This window comes from Cydia strobilella, chromosome 11 (genome assembly GCF_947568885.1).
Source record: "Cydia strobilella chromosome 11, ilCydStro3.1, whole genome shotgun sequence".
Lineage (NCBI taxonomy): Eukaryota > Metazoa > Arthropoda > Insecta > Lepidoptera > Tortricidae > Cydia > Cydia strobilella.
This window is the reverse complement of record NC_086051.1, coordinates 1,230,304-1,256,651: the sequence shown is the minus strand read 5'-3', so window position 1 is coordinate 1,256,651 and position 26,348 is coordinate 1,230,304. Positions and strand designations below refer to the sequence as shown.

Sequence of the window (26,348 nt, the reverse complement as noted above, 5' to 3'; positions counted from 1 at the left end):
GTATTTATTAAGAGCACTATATGTATTATTTATTTAAACAGTTATTACAATTTCTTGTTTTCGCTATGAAACACGAAAGGGCGACTAATAAATCACGAAAACTTAGGTAGACAAAACTAGTCATACGTAAACATGAACGCAAGACTTGTGCTGCCAGAGGGCCTACCGCGAACCACGTTCGACGTGTTGCATCCCTGTCACACTTACGTACTAATTTACAAGTGCGACAAAGACGCAACACGTCGAACGTGGTTCGCGGTAGGCCCTCAGGAACGAGGCGACCGAAACGGTTCCGATTGCATCCAAACTCTGCCGAAACCAATGATCGGCCAAGCCGACTAGTCGGCCGACTAGTCGGCCATCTGAGCGCCGACTAGTCGGCTAGTCGGCCAAATCACTAGTCGGTACATCACTATTTTTAATGTTTGTAAAAATCGTAAATAAGTATTAATTTCTTTAAAAATCCGGTAGACAATGGAGATAAAAGTTTGAAGAACCGATAGCCGTTTGTTTTATAAATCTATGTGTAGTGCATTTTTTTTTATTCTGTAACATTGTAATATGATTGTTTTGGACCTATGTTGTCTTGAATAAATGGATTTATTATTATTAAAAGTAGGAGATACGATTTAAAACTTGGCAAAAATCGATGAAAACCTCGGGTAGGCTAACTTTAAATGCCGCCTAACTAATACTTAATAAATTAATTTACACTCATAATTAAATAAAATATAACTGGACAGAACAGTTAGTTTTGGAAATTTAGTATTAGTACTCTGTTAAAGTAAAGCCTGACCAATATGATCACGCGCCATATTGCGGAATTTCATTCGAACTAAATTTTTCATACTAAACTGAACTGTTACCATATACATGAGAATAACAGCGCCCTCTTGACAATGATAATAAATTTCTGGTCGGGCTTTACCTAAACATAGCGTGGCAGTTTTAATGATTGAATCTATCAAATTTGTGATATCCTCAGTCATCAATAGGACTTACGAGAATGACGCTACCTTCTAAACTTTCTAAAGTAAAGACACTAACCACGAAGAATTTGGTACATCGACCCGCCTTTTTTTATCTTCGCACGCGCATACTTATATTGCTGTAGGGCCTGTAGGGTAGGGTAGGAAACAGTGGCTCAGTCGCCCCAATATCGCCTCTATCATGTTGGAATTAGGTTGAGTGAGGCACTGTACCCGGCAATTTATTCCCGAGCCACTGTTTCCTACCCTACCCTACCGCCGATCATGCCGGCGGCAAAGACCTATGTAACTGCGTAAAAGATGAATACAGTGCAAGGAAAAAATGTGCCTCGGAAATCAAGAAAAATTGATTCCCGGATAGATGGCGCCTACACCTTTGGCCTATTCTCGACTAGATGGCGTTGACGACCCCGTTTAATATTTAACAATTTTAACACATACTAGTGAAAGAACATGGGTCCAAAATTATATAAAAATAATAAATACAAATAAAAAAATCATTTATATACATATATACATTTTTTGGTATTTTTAAACATTTTCATTTTTAGTTTTAATCGTGCGTCGATAGATGGCAGTAAATTTACTGTCACTACAAAATTTACTATGAAAGTAACCCTCTATCCTATATATTACCTTTGCCGGCGGTCCGCCACTGTGCGAGTGAGACAGCAGTGCGATATAAATAGGAACAGGCGGGTTGTACGAAATTGTTCGTGCTCATCGTCCTTATTTTAATACACCCAACGAGAACCATAACCTAATTCATAACATCAGTCAGCAACTCCAATATCTCCTCCGTAGTTTTCTCCTCCTTGACGAACAGCGCCATCTGTGGCTTGGGCACGGTACCTTGAATAAATAAAACAAAACTAAATCTATTATATTCACCCAAAGGAGAATATACGCATAGATGTTAGAGTTAGACCACGATAAGTTTGCAACGATTTTAATAGCACACGCAGTGCAAGTGTTATTTATAATTTATACGTTATAATTTCATAGAAGTTTGACGTTTAAAATAACACTTGCACTGCGTGTGCTAACAAAACCGTTGCAGACTTAACTTGGTCTAACTCTATTACTGTAAAACATACGGTCTAAGACACTCGACTTTCTAAAGGCGCCATGAGTTCAGGGTCGCAGCTCAGAAGTAAGGGGTCATCCATTAATTACATGATGAAGTTACTGACGTCAGAAAGCTTGCGACTCCCCCCTCCCCCTTGTCACAACATGTCACATTTTTTGCAACACCAGAGGGGTTGTAAGTTTGCCGGCCTTTAAGATGGGAGTACGCTCTTGAAAGTTTAGCTGAGCAAGGCTGGAAGTTTCAGGAGAACACATTTCAGGATTGCCAACTTAGTGGTAAAAATGGAAATCGAACTTAAACTATCGTGAGACATATTTCAAAATATTTAGATCAGTACGGTTTTTACTCACTATTATCAGGGGGGTGTCACTGCGCAGTTTAGGTATATTTGGCCGGCGCACCGCCCGGGCAGGTGTATGGCAGTGGGCTGCCGCTCGCGCAAAATTGAAATAAATACGCAATGGCTTCGAAACCTAAATCGCGATCTAATTTGTATAAAAGATAATGTTCTGTTTACGGATGTCTGAATAAACGGAAGAACAAGGAAGCAGAAAAAACATTTTTTTTTAAATTCCGGACTACATTGACCGACATATTTTCAAAGGAATAAGTACTTCTGTAGCATACCTACTTCCGTGAGAATCAGATATACTATCTCCGGCTAAAAATTTTATGTTTACGTTTGTAATTCCTACATATTTATCTTAAAAATAATAAATCAGTAGGTATAGGTACAAAAACTTGTCAAGTGACAACCCCGTGCCGACACTCGCAGCTCGGTCATAAAACTGCGGCGCGCAAAGAAGATTCACGGTTCGTGCGCGGTTATAAGTTTCAATTTTGCTTGCAGGCGGCGAGTGTAGGTATAATTTTGTACCTAAATCTGGCTTTTGTGAAGGAATGAATTTTCTGTACGGTAGTACTATTAGTTATTCTGTGCTATTATTTTTAGTCGCTTTTGGCGACATGTTTCGGATTCTTTGGGAATCCTTCCTCAGGCACGAGTGTCCGCGGCGGTTGTACGTCGTGCACTGCCCGCGCCGCCCGCCTCGTCGCGACGTACAACCGCCGCGGACACTCGTGCCTGAGGAAGGATTCCCAAAGAATCCGAAACATGTCGCCAAAAGCGACTAAAAATAATAGTGAGTAAAAACCGTACTGATTTAAATATTAAAAAAATGTAAATGTTTGTAATAACAATAAACCAATGAATAAATACCTTGCAGCAACATGAGCGCGTTGGTCTTCAGACGCGAAAACGGAGCTAAACTCTTGTCTTTACAGGGCGCTAAACCCATGGCCTCGATCGAGTCGACGAGGATATCGTCGATGAGTCGCTTGTTGAAACCTGGTCCAAATATTATATTAGAATCGGCTTTATATATAAAAAAAGGCTTTTTATTAATGTTTTATGTGGAACGGTGAGAAAAACCCAATCCCAATTTGCTTATTTTAACATGTTTTATAAGTAATAAAACCCTTTCAAAAAGTTGACTTAATCTTAATTCACCACTTTTATCGTAAACTATTTTCATTTAAAACACCAATAAAAAGCTAACTACAGGTTTTTTTTTTTTTTTTTTTATTTAATTTAAACCCCTCAGTCAGGGCGCTCTTGACCAATTGAATCGTCATAGGCGTTTAATGGTTATATAGCTTATCAAATTTATTTTCATTAAGAAGTCTGTCTTATTTTCCACTTAAAATAAAAATTATGAAGCTTTTAATAGTTTTAATTTAAGCGTTAGCTTGTAACTTATTACAAGAAGTAATTTAATAAAAATATATTTACAAAAGAAGGCAATTGGAACATGGTCAAGGACGACAAGGATATCCTTTAAACCAATTGAACATTTTACATTTCAACCCATCACCCGTAATCAAAAAAACCGTCGCCCATCCAGAATAGACCAATTACCCATAACCCATAACCAACCGTCACCGAATTAAATGGGAAATGATATCACTCACTCAACTCAATTACCCATGTCGCCGTCCGTTGAATCCTGATAAAATGACATGTTATGATTTGCTATCAATTAAGAAAAAACAGAATTTTATTGAGAGTAGTTTGAAAAAAAACGACACACGCAAGCCAAACAAAAACGTTAGGGTGGTCCTTATTTCTCGATTTCTGAAAAGTGAATGGGGCACCTCTTTAAATTGTTATTTAGCATGAGTTATTTCCACACAATTTTTTTTAATTTTTTTTATTTAGTTTTAGAGGTCGCTACCGAAGGTCAAAGTTTTAAAAAATGTAAAAAAATATAACAATTTTATGAATCGAGCCAACTATTTATTCGTGCGTTTTTGTTATAAAATTTTGACTTGTTAAATGAAATCAAGTGCCGTTGCCTACTAGCGATGCACTGACGCGTCCTCCACCCCCCTCTCACACCCCCGCGATGCGACCGCGTGGGACGATCTTCAGTCCATTTTCGTTATTGTGAGAGTCTGCACGTAATCCTCAAGCGTATCGTTGTGAAGTATTGTAATGGCGTCTACAAGCAGTGGAATACGCGTCTCAACGCGAAATACAACTAACATCTGGCTTATAGGCCAGTTAACACCAAGTTTGAAGCAAACAAAATTGCCGTCAATACGTGAAGTGCTAAGTTTGTTTTTTCACTTTAAAACCGATGAAAAAAAAACTATAAGAGAGTCTGCGACGGCGACCGCCCATTCCGTCTTGACCATATGGGAAAAAGCTGCAATACCAACAAGATTAAAGAAACATGTAATAGCCAAAATTGAATACCACTTTAAAGAGTGGCAGAAACTTAAAAAAAATAAAGAAAATGCTTCAAAACGCTCCGCTGTAACAGAAAAAAAAGAACAAGAATGGCTAAACCAAATAGAACAATTATTCGACATTGCGCACGCGAAAGCCTTAGATATGATGACTATCGAAGAAGATAAACAATTCTTACTGCAACAACGCGTTAATCGGGCAGGCATTATGACTACAGTGGACAAAAAAAGTTTACAGAAAGAGGCTCAAAATTTAAAGAAAGAAGCAAACCTAAAAAAACGCCGCAAACGCGAAGAACAAAAAATTCATGCTCTGCGAGGAATACATAACTTTTCATCTACATCTAGCAGTGAAAATCCCACGCCAACACCTGACATGAACGACGAAGCAGGGCCCTCAACACTTCCAACACCGCCACCACAAAAGCGAGGAAGAAAGCTTTTGATTGATCCCCACGTAGCGGCGAGTCTTGATGCCGCTAAATTAACTGACAGGAAAGCCACTATCGTCTTAGCATCTGTTTTAAAAAAAACTTGTACAGAACCTCAAAAGTTCAACATTAATCGTTCTTCGATTCGCCGGCAGCGGATAAAGCATCGTAAAGTCATAGCAGAGTGTCTAAAAAAAGAATTTAAGCCCGATTTGCCCTTAACAATACACTGGGATGGTAAACTTATTGAAGATATAACAGGACATGAAACGGTGGATCGCTTACCAATATTAGTGTCTGGGCATGGAGTAGATCAGCTGTTGGCAGTTCCTAAACTTGAACGCGGAACCGGTGAAGCATGTGCCTCTGCTGTTCATGAAACAGTACAGACATGGGGATTAAGTGACAAAGTTAAATGCTTATGCTTTGACACAACGGCAGTTAACACTGGACTGCGAAACGGATGCTGCGTTATTTTAGAACAAAAAATGGAGAAAGATATGCTTTGGCTCGCCTGTCGCCATCACATAATGGAAATTATGTTAGAAGCCATCGCAAATCAAGCCCTTGGTCCATCTAGTGGCCCAGAAGTTTTGTTATTTAAAAGGTTCAAAAAGAATTGGACCCATATTAATCCTAAGGATTACAAGAATGTTATTTCTGATCCCGAGTCTGCCAAATATGTTGAAAATATCTCTTCAGGAATGATTTCTTTCGCACAGGATCAATTGCGTGAATACCAACCGCGTGATGATTACAGAGAGCTATTAAATCTCACAATCATTTATTTGGGAGGTATTCCCGACAGTGGAGTCGCATTCAGAATGCCTGCAGGCCTTCACCGTGCTCGTTGGATGGCAAAAGCGATGTACTGCTTCAAATTATTTATGTTTCGGCATCAATTTAAAATGACCAAAAGAGAAGAAAAAGCAGTAAAAGATATTTGTACTTTTACTGCCGTCATATACGTGAAGTATTGGTTCGAAGCACCTGCTGGGCAATGTGCACCACGAAATGATTTGAACCTGCTGAAAGACCTCATAACATTTAAAAATATTAATCTGGCGATGGCCAACGTTGCTTTGAAAAAGGTTTTAGGTCATTTATGGTACCTAAGTGAAGAACTTGTTTCATTTGCATTTTTCGACGACAAGCTTCCGATTGAAGTAAAGAAAAAAATGGTGATGGCACTAAAAAATGAAGGGCTGGAGTATTGTCCCAAAAGAATAAGCCTAGACGCCAAACATATCATGGAAAAAGATATTGAAGACTTTGTGACAAGTAACTCTTTAAGGTTCTTCCAAATACTTGGCATTTCATCACGGTTTTTTAACAAAGATGTTGAAAATTGGGAAGGTGACGAAGACTTTAAAGCGGCAAAAAAAATAGTACAATCCATGCGGGTGGTAAATGACATCGCAGAACGCGGAGTGGCATTGATGGAGGAATACAATAAGCTATTAACAACTAATGAAGACCAAAAACAGTATTTGCTTTTAGTAGTAAAACAATTCCGAAAAAAGTACCCCAACGCCCAGAAATCCACCCTTTTATCGTAATTTGTTATTTATGTTGTTGTTGTGTTATGGATACCTGATTGTGTAGTTGATTCAGATGTCCATTTTAGAGATTATAACTGCAATCTTTAACACTTCAGAGTTTTTTTTACAATAAATCTGATTTTGCATGTAATACGTTTGTTTAATTTTATTTCACAAAGTTCAAGCTGCGGTAGCGACCTCTAATTATTGTCCAAAAATTATGAAAAAAATACTCTTACCTATTTTAATGTTAAATAATCAAAAGAAATGGTGCCCCGTTAAAAAATCGAAAAAAAATTTTTTTTTGCCATATAAGGACCATCCTAAAAAACGTAGACAAAACAATTTTTTTATTATTTTTATGATTTGGAATTGGAACAAGATTGTGAAATATAAAATTGCGGCAAACTTTTTTTTTATGAGTTTGCGTGTCCTTGACATTTTAGGTTTTATTCAATAACAAAAATACAATGTAATATGTAGGTAATTGTTTGTTTTCAATGCATATTTCTCAATCTTGTTTGTTATGGAATTAGAAAAAAAAAAACAATTCAATTTTTAGGCTTGTATGTATACTGTATAGGTACCTAGGTGGCTACCACGTGGCTACTAAGTATGATACCTACACAGAAAACGATACCTATTAAGCCTGAACCACAAAAATCGATCGATCGAAGTAGTAGGTTAACTTGCCGTAAACTTCGTTCTAGAGAAATTCACAACAAAATATGCTAGGACTTTATAAGACGTTTATAGTATTACATTGATCGACCGATCGGTGTAGTATTCATAACCTTACTGCAAAGTCCACATACTGGTCGCATCGATCGTAGACATTGAGACGAATAAATACGTCGAAAGGTACGTCACATCACATAGCGACATTTATACGCAAATTATAGTCAACCCATTGTAAAACGATTACAGCTCTATTTAGGGCAACCGCCTAAATGACAGTGCATTTGTTATTGTCAGTGTTATTGAAGTGACTCGAATAAATGAAATGTATTTGTAATTTGTATGAGCCCGTTGATGTCTAATGCAAGGGATTTTTTTTTCAAAATGGATTCCTGTTATTTGCGCACACACAGGAAGCGATGTTCACACTGTAAAAAACTGTGCATTCGAATTATTTTAAATAATTTTATACGCACCTAGGTCATTCAGCTTTTCTTTAGAGGCGATCATAGTGAAAAGTAGAGCGAGATGGAACCTCATTTTTGACACCAGCATGCTGTCTTTGTTTTCCGGTTTCTTAAGGCTCTCGACAGGCCCGCATTCTTCTGCATGCGCTTCAAGTAGAGCCTTAAGCTTGAAAAACGTGTTACACTTAGCGCATTTGTAGAATTCAGTTTTACTATGTATACTGCGCATATGAGCTTTCATATGTGGTAGCTGAGAGAATGTTTGCGGGCACATAGCACATGCAAATGGCTTTTCTCCAGTATGCCGTCTAATATGGAGCATTAGAGCGTTAGAATGTGAGAAAGGTTGCTTACAGATTCGGCAAGGATATGGTCTAACACCAGTATGGGAGCGCTTGTGGACTGTCAGCTGGGTCGACTGAGTGAATTTCTGCCCGCACACATCACATTCATGCGGTCTCTCATTTTCATGTGTTCGCATATGCTCAGTTAGATGCCCTTTCAATAACTTCTTACAAATTGGACACTGCATCCTCATTCCGCCGTGGCTAACTCGGATATGCCTTGCAATGGAACTGGGCCTTAAGTAGGATTTCCCGCAATATTGGCAAGAATAATGAAATTTATCCTCCACTTTTGCATGCGTTTTCAAATGGTCAGAATAGAGTATACGGGAGTCGTAACTCATAGAGCACATTGTGCATTTGTATCGCCCCGGTGCCATGTGATGTTTCTCATGGTCTGCCAAAAGTGACTTCCTTTTAAAGACTTTCTCGCAAAACACACATGTGTATCGCTTCTTTTTCACATGCTCCTTTTTATGGCGCTTTAAGTCTTCAAGCGAGACAAACGGTTTTCTGCATACTATGCACTCATACTTAATTTTTATGAAAAGTTGTGGGTGTCTCCGGCGAATGTGGGCCCTCCAGTTTCCCCGCTGCCGGAAATGTCTAGTTGGGCACTCCGGGCATGTGTATGGTTGTAAATTCAGATGCATTAACATATGTCTCCGGAGAGAAGATTTCTGGCAGAACTTTGTTTGACAATGGTCACATTGATAATATTCCATAGAAAGTGAAACTCCAGTGCTAAGTTTAACTGTTTTCATTTGTTCCAGTCTTTCTGCGAGGATAGAATTTTTTCTTTTCCCTTTAGCTTTTTCATCTTGGCCTTGTGGAATAACAGGATTATTTGTATCAATACAAATTTCAACCATATTTCTCTGCTTTTGCTTAGCTAGAATCTTTGCTTCATTTTTGACATTTATTTGAGCTGTCTCTGTTAAATCAATAGTCTCATCTGAGTCAATAGTAATTTCAATAATTTTACTATTATTTTGTGTAGTTTCAATACTTCTATCACTTTCATTTTGTTTACTTTTTGAGCCGTCACTGTTATTTTGGTCACTTAACTCATTATCATTATTGTTATCTCCACTGTTTTTTTTCTTAGCTATAGGAGCTTGCTTAATGAGCAGTTCACTCATTAAAATAGAATCCATATACTTGATGTGCTTATTTCTATTTTTGAGTTTTCCAGTTTTCGATATGAGTTTGTCATTTTTAGCTCGAGGTTTTCTGACCAATGCTTCCTTTTCCAAATTGTTTTTCTTTAACGCTGCAGCATTAAAAATTTCGTCTTTAATTAAGTGACCATTTTTAATAAGATATTGTATTCTTTCTTCATGGGATAAAAACTTCAATTCTTCAACTTCGTCAAGTCTCATTGCCTTCTTCATACGCTGACCTGTTGATTTATCATCTTTATTCTTTTTACGTCTAATCTTGGTATTAGCCATGTTGAGCTTAAATTAGTAAGCTGTTAGTCCCTGTCCGGAAAGTTAGGTATTATAAGCGACCACCACCTGTTATTCGTGAGCGGGGAACCGAGTGCTAAGTACTTACATGATACCAGTAATCACCTCTTTATCGGGGGCGTGTTCAGATAACTAATTCAAACAAATGAGCCTCACTAATGTGTGAAGGACGCCTTTTGTTTTACTAGAACATCTTCGTTACCTTTGTTATGATGACTTATTGTTTAGCACTTCGAGCGCTAAAAGATCGAAAGATCCATAACGCATACGCTAATTTACACCATTTTTGAGCCATGTTGATATTTTATTTACTCACAGAACAACACAGTTAAATGCACGTACGTAATTTTTTTGTGATTATGAATTTAATTGTTTTAGTTTGTGCGAGCGGGATGCGTGAATTGCGTGTGGAAGATGAGCGAGACGGTCTAATGACATTTGATTGTCAAGAAATAAATTGGAGCAGTTGGCAGCGACATCTAGTATGGTTTCTACTCAACTTTAATTTTAAATCCTAATAATACGGTGATAACTTATAATATGAATATTTTGAAACACGTTATATTAGTAAAATAATAACTTAATCAAAAAATAAAAATCAAAGACTTCTTATTTTAAATTTTTAACACCACATATAAACCAAATAAACGAAACTTTAGCGCCATCTATTATTGTTTTAACAAGTTATCGCTGCATGCAAGGGCCTGTCGCAATGGTAAAGTTCACGAACTGCATATTATCTAACTACATATAGTCAACACAGAATATAGGCCAGCTCCTCCAGCTCGCTTGCCCGGGACTTCAAAGTCAATCAATACCTACTCGACAAATGAAGCAATAATTGATTTGAAACGTCCAATCACGCGGGCGATTATTTATAGACTGGAACGGCCGTCGCTTCGTTTAGAAGGCAGATGCTCACGAACCTTGACTTCAAATCATTACAATGATTCAACGGAGCATCTGTAGGGCGTAGATATTATCATATGTAAGCATTGTATGTAGATATATCGTACTTGAAGATATATACGTACGAATACGTACTGAAGGGATTAAGTGACCTACCTAGCACACTTTAGACGTCTAGCCCGTCTAGGCACAAATAGGTATCAGGGGCAATAATGCGTGGACAACATTAGTCTTGACTTGTTATCTCCAGTAATTGCTAGTAGGAGTTAGTAGGTACCTTATACCTAGTTTCGTAATTGTACCTACATAATTATATCTATTTGATTAATGATTTCGTATGTATGTACCTTATCAATGACACACTTACTCGTATATGTAATTTTGTTACGAAAATAATGATGAAACTAATTAATTTCACGCAATTGCGTAGTTTTTGATAAGAGCGCTAAAAATTAGGTCAAGAAATGATGCACTAAACTTTATTGGACAAAATATTGCATTAGGTAGTTGGTTAAATAAATCCTTATAATGATGAGAATTACGTTTATGTCTAATAACAGTTCTAACGTTATAAACTCAAATAAACTGTAGGTAGATCTAAATGAAAATGTCAATATACGCGATAATACATAATCCATTTTCATAGTTTTATTTCATGAGTAACTATCGCGGTACCCGATGACAATATTATGTAAATGAAAAATTATTTGATTATTACACCAAGGTACCTATTTATTGCAAACCGTATAGGTAGGTATGAACGTTGTCCCTTGACAGCAATATCATTGTCATGTATTTAAAGCAAAAACATATTTTATAATGAATTAAATTAATTAAAATACTTACAGACCGAAGCGTTGATGTCTTTACCAGTAGACGGTGGACGCATTTAAAAGACATCAACGACTTATACCGCAAAAGTACAAGATCTTGCTACACAAGTGTATGTAAACATAACATATATATATGTACTTGTAACACCTATAGATACGTCAGCAGTTCTGAACAATTGCGTATGTAAGTGGCGTATCGACATTTCAAAGTCACTTGGTAAGTTGGTATTAACTATTTCAGGATTTATATACTCTGTTGAAGTTTACTAATAGTTAGTTCATATTTATAAGTAGGTATATTATTATCTACTGAAAGACGACTGATTAAGTGATTTGTATTTTTAAATTGATTTGAATTCTACGTATCTCTATTTGTATAAAATGAGTAATTAAGGTATCAAGGCGTAAATAGTTATTTAACCGCTCGTGCAAATATTGATACCCTAGTAGCGTAAGATTCCAAAATTGAACCACAAGCGTAGCGAGTGGTTCGAAATGTGGAATCTAGAGCGTTGCGAGGGTTACAAGGCGCGAAGGTTAAACAAGATTTGCCACAGAGTGAAACAAAATTTTTCACCACGCCAATGCGTACTCCCATCATAAAGGCCGGCAACGCACTTACAACCCCTCTGGTGTTGCGGGTGTCCATGGGCGGCGGTAATCGCTTACCATCAGGTGATCCGTCTGCTCGTTTGTCTCCTATATCATAAAAAAAAGGAAAATACCGTAAAATATTAAACAAAATCAAACCAAATCAAATCCAAATGAACTTTATTAAATATTTATCATTCAAAATCATCATTTAAAAGTCAATTCTACTAGCCAACATAAGGAAACAACTCAAAATTTGCATCAGATTACTTTGCCTCACATGTGGATAAAATGCAACTTTCTAAGTTTCTAACAGTTTTTGAACAATCAAGAGAGCCTTTTTTCACTGAAACGCGTGCACCTCCAGCCGGTGTGTCACATGCATTATGTTGCCCTTTAAAAACTTTTAAACTACTTTTTTGCCGAAAATTGTTGAAAAGAACTGTAGAATCAGATGCTCATCTGTCTCAAAGGAGGCAAGCTGATAAAATGAGTTCTATGGAATCCTCTCCTCTCTAGTAGGTATTGTGGTAGTCAAAAGCCCGCTCCAGAGTCTAGATTACACGGCGCGAAACCGCGTGATTTGGCTGATTAGCGAACTAGACTCCACACTCGCGGCTTCGGGTCGCGATTCGCGCAGTGGATGGGACTAAATATGTAGTCAATGGAGGTTGTAATAACTCGATTGTCGTGTTTACATACGCGGATGCGAATTTTTTCCGAATGGACAGTAATACGACAATAGTATGAATTGGAATAATAGTCCGACTATTATTGTTGGGCCATAAGACCGGCGATGGACAGAAAGCTGTGTTGGTTAAATTAAAAATAATTGTAAGTAATTACCTATCTGATTTAAGCATTTTAATGTTTTTCGTTTGTATGGAAATTATCCCGAGTAAAAAATAATGAAAAAGTCCCCAGAGCCCAAGTTAATGTAGAACCATAGTGTATATACATATGCATGTGTGTGCATTATATTATGTGTTAAAGATATCTAGTTTGTTATATACTTTTAGCTATTTGTTCGAACCTTCAAATGACCTTTCGCATCGAGCGAACAGAGCATTCCCAATGACACGCAACGTATGATTGGGCAGACTATAGTTTTACCGTTAATTACAGACGAGAGAATTTGGGGACTACCATCACGAACATCGAAATACGAATTTAGTAGTCTACCTATATAGTCCATCTCTATAGTCCTTGCCTCTTTGACGTGACAGAAGACGGGATTTTCAAATTTTGAAGCACTAGACTGTGACGTTTTCGAGAATGTTCTCCGTTTTCTATGGGAAATATTCTCTAGCGAAAACGTTTCCCACTAAACCCCTGCACGGAAACACCACTCTACCCCTGCCGCGTGCCTATCGCCAATCTCATTGGTCATTCAAATAGACGATAGAGATATATTTTCACGGCAGTCACCTTCCCTGTCAGATATGCTATCTGTGGTTTTTAGTATCTGTGGCAATGACAAGTCTCGACAACTCTCTCTCTATGATTCCAGTAGGCCACAAGCACATGATTGGCGCGACAGTATCTCGCCGCGAGATAGACTATCCGTATTTTCCTAACTATATTAATTAAAGAGGGACGGGTAGTCTATCTCGCGGCGAGAAACTTTCGCGCCAATCATGTGCTAGCCCGGCAGCTAAGTCATGGCTAAGCATAATTAATACAAACGTGTTTACTATCAGGAACTGTTTTATTTAATATCTAAAACACGTAACATTCCCTAAGTCAGGAAAACGCCACGACCACAGCCTTACCAACGCCGCTTCCCTGGCCCGCCGCTTTCCCCATTGTTCCCCCATTGTTAAGTTACAATGGCCACAAGCTTGCACCACGGCTTGCACAACTTACAACGACATTTAAGCAACATCTCCCGAATATATATGAGTGAAGTAATAAACAAATGCTCCTGAAAACATCGACATTTAGGTAGTCGGACGTCGGAACACGCTAAGTTTTCATAGTGATACGTCAAGCATGGAGCTTATATGCATTCTTACTGTCAAGTTTGTGCAAGGTAGCGTGGTCAGAGTCTCAGAGTCTACCCAATCATGATTTATGTGAAAGATGTGGACATCTTTCACATGTCCATGTCCACTGGCAAGACTTCTCCCCAAGGGATCTTACAACGGTCGGTCTGTCTGTGTACCTATGAGGACGTGCATGAATTGTTGGGGGAGCACAGGAGCGCCTAAGCTGTTTATTGGCGAAGTCTCAATGCGTAATTTTAAGTACAGATGTGTAATGGTGGAAGGTTTCGAAGTTTTCGGAAAAATGAGGAAAATTTCACAAGATTTTGCAAATGGAAAATTTCGATCCCATTACAAAAGTTGTTCCAAATTAAATGCTCTTACTTTTCTTCTTGCACCATTTTTATTATATCTCTGTTTAGCCCTATGGTTGACTGCCTGCTATTTGTAATTTTTTTTTGTATTTTGCGCAGTAAAGTTTAAATAAATAAAAGAATGAGAAGTCTTCGAAACTTTCCGACGGCACATCAGTACGTAAGTTTACGTTTCCCATTTAGGCCACAAGTTGTTAGACCCTACATAAGTACATAGCGCACGGTTCTTGCTACCACGCATCGGCATATAGCGACTGCTGATTCACGTTCAAATTAGACCCGAGTATGTCCTTAAACTACGTCCAAAAGAGGTATGGGCACTGTGAATGACATCTCGCTTTGTGTGGTAGGGCACAGCACAGCTGATGTCATTCCAGATCTAGAGCAGACCCCAACTGGGGAAGTAACTCCACCTTACAGAAAACCGCAGCCAAATAACACTAGACCCTTGACCCTAATACTCATAGTGTTGTGTTCCTGTCGGTGAGTAAGGTTGCCAGAGAGCTCAACGAGGGTGCGGTGTTAATAGGGTCGGCAACGCGCATGTAACACCTCTCGAGTTGCAGGCGTACATAGGCTACGGAGGCTGCTTAACATCAGGCGGGTCGTATGCTTGTTTGCCACCGACGTAGTATTAAAAAAAGACGATGATAAATATGTAATAATTGAATACGACACACGACACTAATAAAACTACTTATTTGGCTAACTGTAAGGAAAACAGCTCACTTGAATAGGTAATACAATAAATCTTAATGACCAATGCATGCAGCAATGAATGACTAAGATTTGCGATCATTAAACATGACAAAACAACGATTATAAAGTATCTAATCTACTATACTGAATGGGAGCCGTCAGTTGCATCCTTCAATCATATATAACACCTAAGTTTATAGGTACCTAATTTAGGATTATAATATTTTTTAGTTTAGGTAACACCTGCAGAAACTAAGCAACTGAAATGTGCGATCGCGTTCCCATAAAAACACTGCACATATCTACGAATATAATTTAATTTCATAAGCTCATTCATTCGCAATATATTTTTGACAATCCAATTTTATACACGGTGGGCATGGACATATTTTGTAAGATCGCGGGATCGTCAATTGTTTTGTTTGTTGTACATACATAGGAAGGTACAGTCAGTATAAAAAGTAACGGATCAAACTACCTACATTCAGGGCCGGATTTCTGCCTAGGCCTACAGCGGGCCTATGGAACTCTCCGCGCGAGCTCGGATTTATACCTACGACTCGCTTCCCGCCGGCGCACCGCACACCGCGCGCTTTGCCAAAGAAATGTCTTCGTCACGAACAAATAACACAGCTTGTAGTGTGGATGGATGCAGAAACAACAAAACAAATAAAAAATATAGTTTTTTCCTCTTTCGACGGATGAGGAAAAGTAAGTAGACATTCTCAATATAGGTACTTACACCTACTGTTATTATTTTTACGATAGTTATAAGCTACGTAGGTACTATTAAATTGTTTTAAAGATGTAGGTAATGTTTTTTACGACACATTTATAGCTAGATATCTACACCTAAGACACCTAAGTATTTGAAAGAAGCGTCGGCAACCCTAGCGTTGTGCCTTGTGCCGGCGGCCGGCGCGCGCGGTGCGGGGAGCGGCGCCTTGAAGGTTACTCCATTGTATTTTTGTGTAGGTATCTTTTGGTATCTTTTCGGTAGGTATTTGCGTTTTCTTTGAGAGATAAGTATCTGTTCGTAAGAACTATTATATAATCTGTGCCCACAGGCCACAAGGCCCGGGCCTAGGGGCCCATCAGGCAACCTAGCAATGGTTTTAACTTTTAAGATGGAGATCCTGCCCCCTAAATTTTAAGTGCCTATTGACCCTAAATCTGGCCTGCTACCATTCTGAGACAATACTATGAATTTTACAAATAATTTTTAATTTAACATGCTAACTATACATATATAATCTATAACTATGTAAATACAGTAACCTAAACTTAAGACAATAAATATACTATACCGCACTTGCATTAATTGCTGACCTATTACGCAACAGGTCGCAAGTTGTGGTTGCTAATAACGGTCATGTGCGATCAGACGCAGTTACCGCGAATATGGGCGTGGCACAGGGTTCGTCCGTATCCAATATTCTATTTACGCTACTGCTAAACGACCTTCCGAACGCCATCGATACCGGACAAACGTTCATGTACGCTGATGATGTGGCTGTGGTAGTGGACGCCTCGACCTGTGATGAGCTCGAATATAAATTAAATTTGACCGCGGCATCAGTGTCAAAGTGGTTTATGGCTAATGGACTTAGTTTAAACACCAAAAAAACCCAGTACATCCACTTTGACCTCTCTAACCGGCAAACGAGACAACTGTCAGTATTGGTTAACGGTAAGCTGATCAATCAAGTCCAAAACTCAACGTTTCTTGGGTTCGAGTTGAGTGGCAGCCTCACCTGGAGCTGTCATATAGACAAAGTGTGCAGTAGATTAGCTACGGCATGTTTCGCGATTAATCGACTGGCGAGACTACTTCCGACGGAAATGGTTCGAGCGTGTTATTTCGCGTCCATACATTCGCACCTTCAATATGGAGTCGAACTGTGGGCGGCAGCCGCTGATTGGGAAAGGGTATTTCGTCTACAAAAGCGGGCAGTAAGAGCTATAGTGCGAATCCCTCAGACCGAAACTTGCAAGCCACACTTCAAGTCACTAGGCATTTTAACTCTGCCTTCTCTCTTTATTTTCAATATGGCGGTAACTACACGGGAATAGAAGTAGACGCAACGCCTAAGAACTGTAACGCTACCCCGCGCAGGTACGAGACCCGAAGCGCGCGCGCTGGTAAGCTACCTTACGTGCCACACCGACTCGCAAAGTCAGGAAAGCTCACACACGTCATGGGTCGCAAGATCTATAACCACCTCCCGGGTGAAATCATCGCTGCACATAGTGCAGCAATATTTAAAGCTAAACTTAAAAAATGGCTTATAGAGCAGGCGTTCTATGACCATAAAGAATTATTTTTAAGCAATAGGACCTTAAACTAAGAATGTTATTTACAATTGTATTTACATTATTTTGACATGTAATTATTTATTACCAATAAAATATATGAATATGAATGAATATGAATATAGCTATAATATCTACTTAAAAATTAAATTAATATTTGATAAAACTAAATGAAAGCTAAATATAAAAACAAAAACTATAGAAAAAGAAAAATGTATACCGAAGTTATAAAAAAAACACACCGTCCAAAACCTCCGCCTGCGGCATTGACCCCACAACCCACAACACTGGCTGCGTTACTCTCTGTATTGTCAGCGATATACGCTGGGAGAGGTAAGAGCCAGCCCTGTGGTCAAAATAGACAAACATATATAGATTATAAACTGAAATAATGTCATAGAAAATAATTTAATTTGTTCTTAGAGTATATATAGATTAATCTAACATTTTAGAATTTATATTACATTAGAATTTAAAAGAAACAATTAAAAAGTTACATGTAGATGTATTAAGGTTGGCAGTTACCTTTGGCGCGTTATTCCATCCGCTGCCCGCTGCCATCAATATGCTGACTGTACGTTGCGTTATTAAATTAAAGGAAAATGTAACGCTCAATCCGCGTCCGCAGTTTCAAAAGATAATATTTTTTTATAAACAATGGCTCGGACGTAATTATACGTAATGTTTTAGTATAAATTACTTGCACGACGGACAATAGGCGGAACGGCTCGGAGATTGAACAGCTTGGAATAGGGAGGCATATATACCGAATTAAAAAATATTACAAAGTACTGAGTACAAAGCACAGTAACTTAGCTTAGGCTACCCCAAACCCGGCCTAATTTCTCGAGTATTATGCAATCTTTAAAATACTAGGGACCTTTGACCAACTCTAAGGGCGAACAGGACGTGCTTGAACCTCCTAATTCTAGTCCTTCGCACGTCTCAGTTCGTACAAACCCTTGGTTCATTCCATGTAAATAAAGGAGGAAACTTTTCTTCGCAGCGACTGCACTAAAAACTCATTTATTTTATCAGCCAGCCATAATAACATACCTACAACCGTGTGATCACTTTATCTGCGACATCTCGGATAACTGGAGTGCGACGTCATTATGAAAAGAAACTGGGCTGAGGCACTTGAGGCTTGAAATCGGGGGTTAGCGACCGCAGGTTGTGACTAATTTAATGGGTAAATAAGTCGAATTCTCACTTTTATTATAATAAAAAATAATAAATAAAAATAAAAATAGTTTATTTACCAAAAAATTTTACATTGATTTATTAACCTATGATCTCCACACTAGGCTAGGCCTGTCTTGTGGAGTCAGTTGAGACAATTCCATTATTAAAATTGAAGAAGCAAGATCTTTTTGTGTTCTATTACTGCGGCATCCGCGGCCGTCTAATAAAGTGGCAATCATATATATACTCGTAGGATGTCAAATATATAGTACTCGTATGACTGAAAATTTGGTCCCGTGAAAGTTCACACCTTGAACTACGTGCGTGAATTGCGTGATCAACTGATCACTGGATCAGTAACGTGCTTTTAGTTTCCCCACGAATCACATCCCGATATGCACTTCGTGTCTAGATAACCATTAAAGTAATATGAAGCACTGAAACTTCGACGTCCCGGCACCTAGTTTCGTTTTGCCTGATCAAATCAAACCAGTTGCAGGTGCAGGGCAGGTAATAAAACATATTAAATCACATTTAATTACATTCGGGTCTATCGCGAATTTATTTTGTTACCTTTATTTACCGACGTTTCGACACAGGTTTCACTGGTCGTGGTCGCGGCAGTTAGCCGCGACTATGTGTTCAAAACGCGAAAGTTTAAAAAAAAAGGTGATAAAATCTTTTTTTTTTACGTCGGGGAAATGCATTTACGCATGCCACCTGGTGCGGGGGGAACCAGGGGGGTTGACGGACTAACCAGAGGACTACCGTCTGAAACCACTAACGTCGAGTGCCGACTCCGCCTTAGATGGGGTGCCGCAGGGTCGCTATACTCGCTATCAGCATTCGACCGCGTGCAAATAAGGGCAGGTAATAAAATAAAAAACCTAATATTTAACGTATTTACGTCAAAGCCCAAAACTAACAACATGCTTCGGGCATTTGATTACTTGATTAGTCATAGTCATAGCAAGTCATACAGTTTCCGACAACATCAATTTAAACAAACCCCAAGTCCGTTTTGCGTCTCGGAGTTTCTTCTAGAGTTGACTTAAGTATAAGCCATACTTCTTGATTCATAATAAGCAATAACTTGGTCCCTTTTCACAAAGCAGCTTTTATAAATTTCACCAACGATTTCTATAGTAGATTTCAGTGTAACTAAATGTCTTCCTACATAATTATGGTTCCTAATATAATAATGCTCTGAGCTAATATTTAGTATGAACTCCTATATGACCCCATTAGCTTGCGATGCCAGACCGAAACGAGAGGTGAGTGGCCCCGGGATTAGGGTCGTTAACTCGTTATCTTAAGAATTCTGGCTCAGTCTGATAAGTAATTTTAGTAAGGCTTATGTTTCATTCGTTGTCATGCCATATCGCTGCATACGTTAAATAATTAAATTTACTTAAGTAATAAGCATTAAATGTATGATATCCCACAATACGGTCTTCTTTTCATCAGGCCTCAAGTTTTTAAAAGCTTTGTATGATGATTCATAATGATGACAATTCCTTAGTTAAGTCTCAGCCTGTGTTGCTTGTGATGTTATCCGCTCATCTTAAATATTCCGTACTCCGCGCACCTCAATTGCCAACAATGGGGATTCCAAGCATCTCGATTTTCGCTCTAATAACCAGTTGCCGCACTTTATTAGTACACCGTTTCATCTTCGACTAGCGGGGGACCATTTTCCATAGGCTGCACTTCTTATTGTCCCCTGCCTTCTGTAATTTATTTCGCTTTTCTGTGCCGCGTGGAGTGGTTCCTTTCGCGCGCATTTTTGACGTTTACTTTTTTTGCGGCACAGGCGTTGGCGCGTTCAGCCAGGTTTTTCTGGCCGTTTTTTCCTGCCAGTTATTTTTTAAATTTAAATTTTAATGTGTCTGTGGCCATGATGAGGTTTTGGTGGATGTTCGTTTTGTTCGCGAAAACTGCTTCGGCCAGTGACAACGAGTTGCCGGAGTCTGAGGCTGGAAAAGGTTGGTTGGTATTTGGTATAAACTATATTAGGTACGATATATTTCACTATAGATAGGTACTTTTGGCAATTATAATATTCCCTAGGTTTGAAAGTTTGTAAATGGTATGCGTATTTTCTATCCAAAAAAATCTGTTTAAAAGACATTAAAAATAGTTACTCATTTTTAAATAACATTTTCTCTCTACTTATATTACTTAGTTAATTTTGCTGTACTTTTTTAGCAGTGATACTTTCGAGTTCGTTGAGGTAACTTCGGTACTTTTAACAGTTTGGTTTCTTTGAGTTAGAAACCGATACAAAGTTGTGAACACGTAGGTACCTACCGAAAAATGTATACATTTGAAGTACATACATAAGTATAATACACAAGTAATAGACAAATAATTTAAGTGTACGTACCTATACATATAAGTCTTTTCGACCTTGCACCATAACAGAACTAAAAAAGAAAGCCATGCGAAATTTAACCAATTCAATTTTACGGCCTAATTTACCCAAGCCGTTTCCCACGCTTTCCAGATAACACTTTTCCATAATCTTGAACTAACAAAATGTTAACTAAGTACACATAACGTTTGGACATTGAATCATAGTAAGTTCTAGCGTCTATTTCACGGTTGCGAGCCCAAGACAATGGGAGAAAGGGCATAATTACCGAACAACTTTCAGTTTTATCTAGATCTTTTGCTATTATATACGATTGGAGGAAAATTGCGACTCCGGCTCGAAGGACCAGTTTATACGTAACGCAGTTTTTCAACTTCATGTTATAAGTTATACTGCGTTTTAAAATGTGATTTTTTAGGTTTCCGTTCCCAAAGGGTAAAAACGGGACCCTATTATTAAGACCGCTGTCTGTCTGTCACCAGGCTGTATCTCATGAACCGTGACAGCTAGACAGTTGAAATTTTCACAGATGAAGTATTTCTGTTGCCGCTATAACAACAAACACTAAAAACAGAATAATATAAATATTTAAGTGGGGCTCCCATACAACAAACGTGATTTTTTTGCCGTTTTTTGCGTAATGGTACGGAACCCTTCGTGCGCGAGTCCGATTCGCACTTGGCCGGTTTTTACACTTATATCGACCGGGATATTGTCTGTGAGTATTGCGGGTAATCAGTTACCCGTAAACAAAGATGCATATGTAACTGCGTCGAAATATCGAGAGCTCAAAAATAATACAAAAGTTAATTACGGTCAATATAAGTCTAGTGAAACTAACCGTGAATCATTCAAAACTGTTGTGTGATCTGTGAATTATTATTTTATTTTGATAGATACGCAAATTAGAACTTTGAATGCAAAGCCTAATTTATGATTGATATACGAAAGCCTCTCCCGACAGTTTGATTAGCTCTTAATTATTTGGCCTGTTGGCTGTATTAGGTACCAAATTTCCGGAAATAGTTTCATCAAAGACCTTACAAATTTCGGGAACAGAAGTCATAATGCCTCTATGGGGACGTATTTTATTTTGTGTTAAAGATAGCGAAAACTACTTATTTTCCAGAATCCCGTTTCCTCCCACTCTACGAAGTGAAGAAGTTCGACCGGCCAATAGGACCAGGGGGTTTACCCCCTCTCACCACAGTACCAATAGCGGGGGAGCGATGTTCGCAGAGACTAGAGTCTGCGCTGGACCAGATGAAGAGACGAAAGAGGAACCAACCAAAGACCTTGGATACTCCTGCGGTAAGCATATTGGCAGGGTCGCCATGTAATGTTACATGTCTCCGACTTCAGTAATCAATAGCGGAGAAGTGATGCTATTGCGATTGAAGTCCACGCTCCAGCTGGTCCACCAGATGAAGAGACGTAAGTAAGAGGAGCTAGTCCAAGATCTTGGAATTCTTGGATATTCCTGTCACATCATTATTTGTCATCGTTGAGGTATTAAGAAAATTCCTGCGGTAAGAAGGGGTGATTTGGAATCCTTTAATTTTCTTCTCACTAATAAGAGAGGGTCTGACCAATAGGGTACTACCCCCTCTCACAACAGTACCAATCGCGGGGGAGCGATGTTCGCAGAGACTGGAGTCTGCGCTGGATCAGATGAAGAGACGGAAGAGGAACCAGCCGAAGACCTTGGATACTCCTGCGGTAAGCATATTGGCAGGGTCGCCATGTAATATTACATGTCTCCGACTTCAGTAATCAATAGCGGAGAAGTGATGCTATTGCGATTGAAGTCCACGCTCCAGCTGGTCCACCAGATAAAGAGACGTAGGTAAGAGGAGCCAGTCCAAGATCTTGGAATTCTTGGATATTCCTGTCACATCATTATTTGTCATCGTTGAGGTATTAAGAAAATTCCTGCGGTAAGAAGGGGTGATTTGGAATCCTTTAATTTTCTTCTCACTAATAAGAGAGGGTCTGACCAATAGGGTACTACCCCCTCTCACAACAGTACCAATAGCGGGGGAGCGATGTTCGCAGAGACTGGAGTCTGCGCTGGATCAGATGAAGAGATGGAAGAGGAACCAGCTGAAGACCTTGGATACTCCTGCGGTAAGGATTTTTGAGAATTTTTGGTACTGGACTAAACTGGTGTCAGCATTGAACCAAAAGCATATGCTTTTGCAATTCATATTTACTATATAGTAAAAATTGGCGGGGTCACCATGCGACGTGTTTATACTCGTACTCCTTCTACATATGACCAAGTAGGTCGCAATAAGTATCAGGTATCTACCTGTAGATAATGGTACATCCATCATCATAATCATCATATCAGCCGAAAGACGTCCACTGCTGGACAAAGGTTCGCTGCCCTCAACCAACGGTCGGGGGCATCTAGTGGGGTCCATCCACGCGCTCCGTGTTTCCCTGCGTGATCGAATCAGAAATGAGGAGATCCGCAGGAGAATTAAAGTTGTCGACATATCCAACATAGATTAAATAGGGTTACTCCAATACTCCATTAATGTCTAGAACTTGATTTCATGATATGAACACACCGTTTTCAATTACTACTTTTAATTCAAAAATATATATCCTCCAGTTAAAAGAATCCGCTGTGGGTGCCACGAAGAGAAAATATGAGCCTACTATCTTTCAAAATAAATAAATACTGACTTATATGGTTAACTGGTAAAAGTTAGGTCGAAACAAGAGAAAGTACACATAACGGCCAATTTTATTACTAATAAAGCTCGCATAGGCACTTACCCCTTGTCATTCTGTACTTATTATTTTAACTTAATATGCATGCAAGAATTTCTTCTAATGCGGCGATTACTTTCTCCATAAAGAAATAAGTAAGCTTAGAGTGCTCATGCACTCCATCCATACATAGATAAAAAACCATTGATATTAAGTTTTAAGCGAGCTTTGTGAAAACTTATTTATCTTATACCTTTAAACGAGCAATTCTTGTATATATCTATATATATTTCGGGGATCTCGGAAACGGCTGTAACGATTTCGATGAAATTTGCTATAGGTATGGGGGTTTTCGGGGGCGAAAAATCGATCTCTAGCTAGGTCTTATCTCTGGGAAAACTCGCATTTTTGAGTTTATATATGTTTTATAATTTATAACAAACCAGCTCCTAGATATTACTTATTAAGTTTGAAACGAGTTTATAACTTAACTAATAATAAGTGTTACCGAACCTCCCATACAATGTATTATTATGAAGTAGGGAAAACCATGTATTATTGAGTGAGCACTCCAGGCTAACTTATTTTTCTATGTTTTCGCAGACTTAAAATAGGTAAATGAGTCTTGCATGCCAATAGAATAAGGCAGTCTTTTAGGTACAAAGTTTTATAAATTCCCGACCATATTTCACTTTAAATCTAGGCCAGACTGAACTTGAGGATATGCTAATTAACCGACAAAGCGACCATTGTTTCAACCACTTCCTTCATTACAGAGTCAAAGTATCGATCTCAACGGCTACAGCCTGTACCAGCAAATGCGCAGCGCTCCAGTGGACATGTATGTCACTAGGATGCGCGTGCGACTCCCTCAGAACGCAAACTGGGTTCGCGTGGAAAAATGCTACTTCGACCCTCGAAACGTTTCTTTAGACACCATGCTGCTATTCCACGATATAACCATAAGCGGGAACGTTGACCTATTCGATGCAAACGAGTTAGACCGGAATGTACCCCCAAGCAGAAGATCAAGGCACTACGCTGATAGAAGATATGACGCACCATATCCAGATGAATACAGACACAGAAAAGGTAATGGTTGCAACATGATTCTAAGACTCCGCAAAGCAGGAATAGGCTTCCATACGCGACCTTTACACCAGCAACCTGGAAAATTTAATGTAAAAACTGACTCGGAATTCGTTGAGCCAGGTTTCATAAGCGTCTACGCTTATGGTTGCGAGAGATATATTAATAGGAACTCTGTTAGAAACAAGGATAATTTACCATTGAGGAGGAAAAAGAGGTCTGATGAGTTTACGTTCGATCCTCATTTAAATCAGCCAGAGGAACACGATAGTCGGAGTTCGGATAATAGTTGGAACACAGTGTACGAGCCTCGAAGTAGAGTGAACTATGAAAGAAGCAAGCTCTTCAGGCCTGATGATGACTTGGACGAGGTTGAAGACATTTCTAGAGAAATGGAGGATATTTTCACTAAAGGGATAAGGACTTTGCTGACGACTTATATGAAGAAAGAGCTGCAGCCCGCGATCAAAGATACTTTGATGAGGAATATGGGTTATGTGATATCGTATGGTTAATAGTTATTTGTTTTACAAGGTGGCAAAGTTGTTGTTTAACCGTTCGTGCTAATATTGATACCCGAGCAAGCGAAATATTCCAAAATTGAACCGCGAGCGTAGAGAATGGTTCGAAAATTGAATCTTGAGCGTTGCGAGGGTTTCAAGGCACGAGGGTTAAACAAACTTTGCCACCGAGTAAAACACAAAATTTTTCACTACACCAATGCGAGGAAAATAAACTATTAAATATTTATCACTCAAAACCATCATTTAAAAGTCAATCACCAGCCAAAATGAGGAAACAACTCAAAATTTGCATCTAATTACTTTGCCACTCTTGTGGATAAAATGCAACTTTCTCATCAGTTTTTGAAGTATAAATCTCTCGCCTTTACCAGCTGGTGTGGTGAAAATATATTTTATCTGTTTAGGTGTTTATTGATATAATATTTGAACTATCGCAATAGTCATATAACTCATATATTATTGTGGGTTCTCAAACTCGGATCGCGTACTTTGAAAAAATATTGTACTTAATACAGACAGTTTTGGTACAAATACAAAAGAAAAGTAGAATACAATTTCTGAAATTAGGTACTTAAGTTTAAACATTAAAAAAAACTGTAACTTATACATACGAACTTTTTTTGAGCAAGTATAAGTATAATATTATTATTTTGACACTTGTAATTGTAATTTTAAACCAGTTTTTGTATGAAAGGAGAGTATGACGCTCAGAAAAATAAATATATTATCTAATCGCAAATTGCGCTTATAAACCGAAAAAAAGAGTATAATTTGTATTTATAATTTTTTAGAAACTAATAAAATTCCTTTATTTACAATTGTTTTATTCAGACTAATACTTAAGTCTTTTAGGTTTCTCTACCTAGATATTATTCATGTTACCACCTGTGTTATTAACTTATTACATCTCTATTGAACTACATAAGATAACAACATAATAATAAGTAACTGAAGTAACATATCTATACTTACACTAAAGTGATAGTAG

At 38.4% G+C, this 26,348-nt stretch overlaps 2 protein-coding genes across 5 annotated transcripts; one reads left to right on the top strand and one right to left on the bottom strand.

Moving 5' to 3' along the window:
- Positions 1-399: 399 nt before the first annotated feature.
- Positions 400-10,331, bottom strand: LOC134745362 (zinc finger protein 557-like). Of its 4 annotated transcripts, none has more exons than XM_063679389.1 (4): positions 9,852-10,331; positions 7,957-9,693; positions 3,299-3,427; positions 400-1,841 (listed from the first exon to the last, which is right to left on the bottom strand). In XM_063679389.1, the coding sequence occupies exons 2-4, from the start codon at positions 9,683-9,685 to the stop codon at positions 1,750-1,752; spliced, it is 1,950 nt and encodes a 649-aa protein (XP_063535459.1). In that variant the 5' UTR covers positions 9,686-9,693; positions 9,852-10,331; the 3' UTR covers positions 400-1,749. The 4 variants fall into 4 exon arrangements, with proteins under 4 accessions (XP_063535459.1, XP_063535460.1, XP_063535458.1 ...); XM_063679390.1 differs by having other exon boundaries at positions 9,869-10,331; XM_063679388.1 differs by having other exon boundaries at positions 7,957-10,331.
- Positions 10,332-20,518: 10,187 nt separating this feature from the next.
- Positions 20,519-25,351, top strand: LOC134745224 (uncharacterized). The gene is made up of 3 exons (XM_063679219.1): positions 20,519-20,637; positions 22,156-22,337; positions 24,524-25,351. The coding sequence occupies exons 1-3, from the start codon at positions 20,550-20,552 to the stop codon at positions 25,349-25,351; spliced, it is 1,098 nt and encodes a 365-aa protein (XP_063535289.1). The 5' UTR covers positions 20,519-20,549.
- Positions 25,352-26,348: the final 997 nt, after the last annotated feature.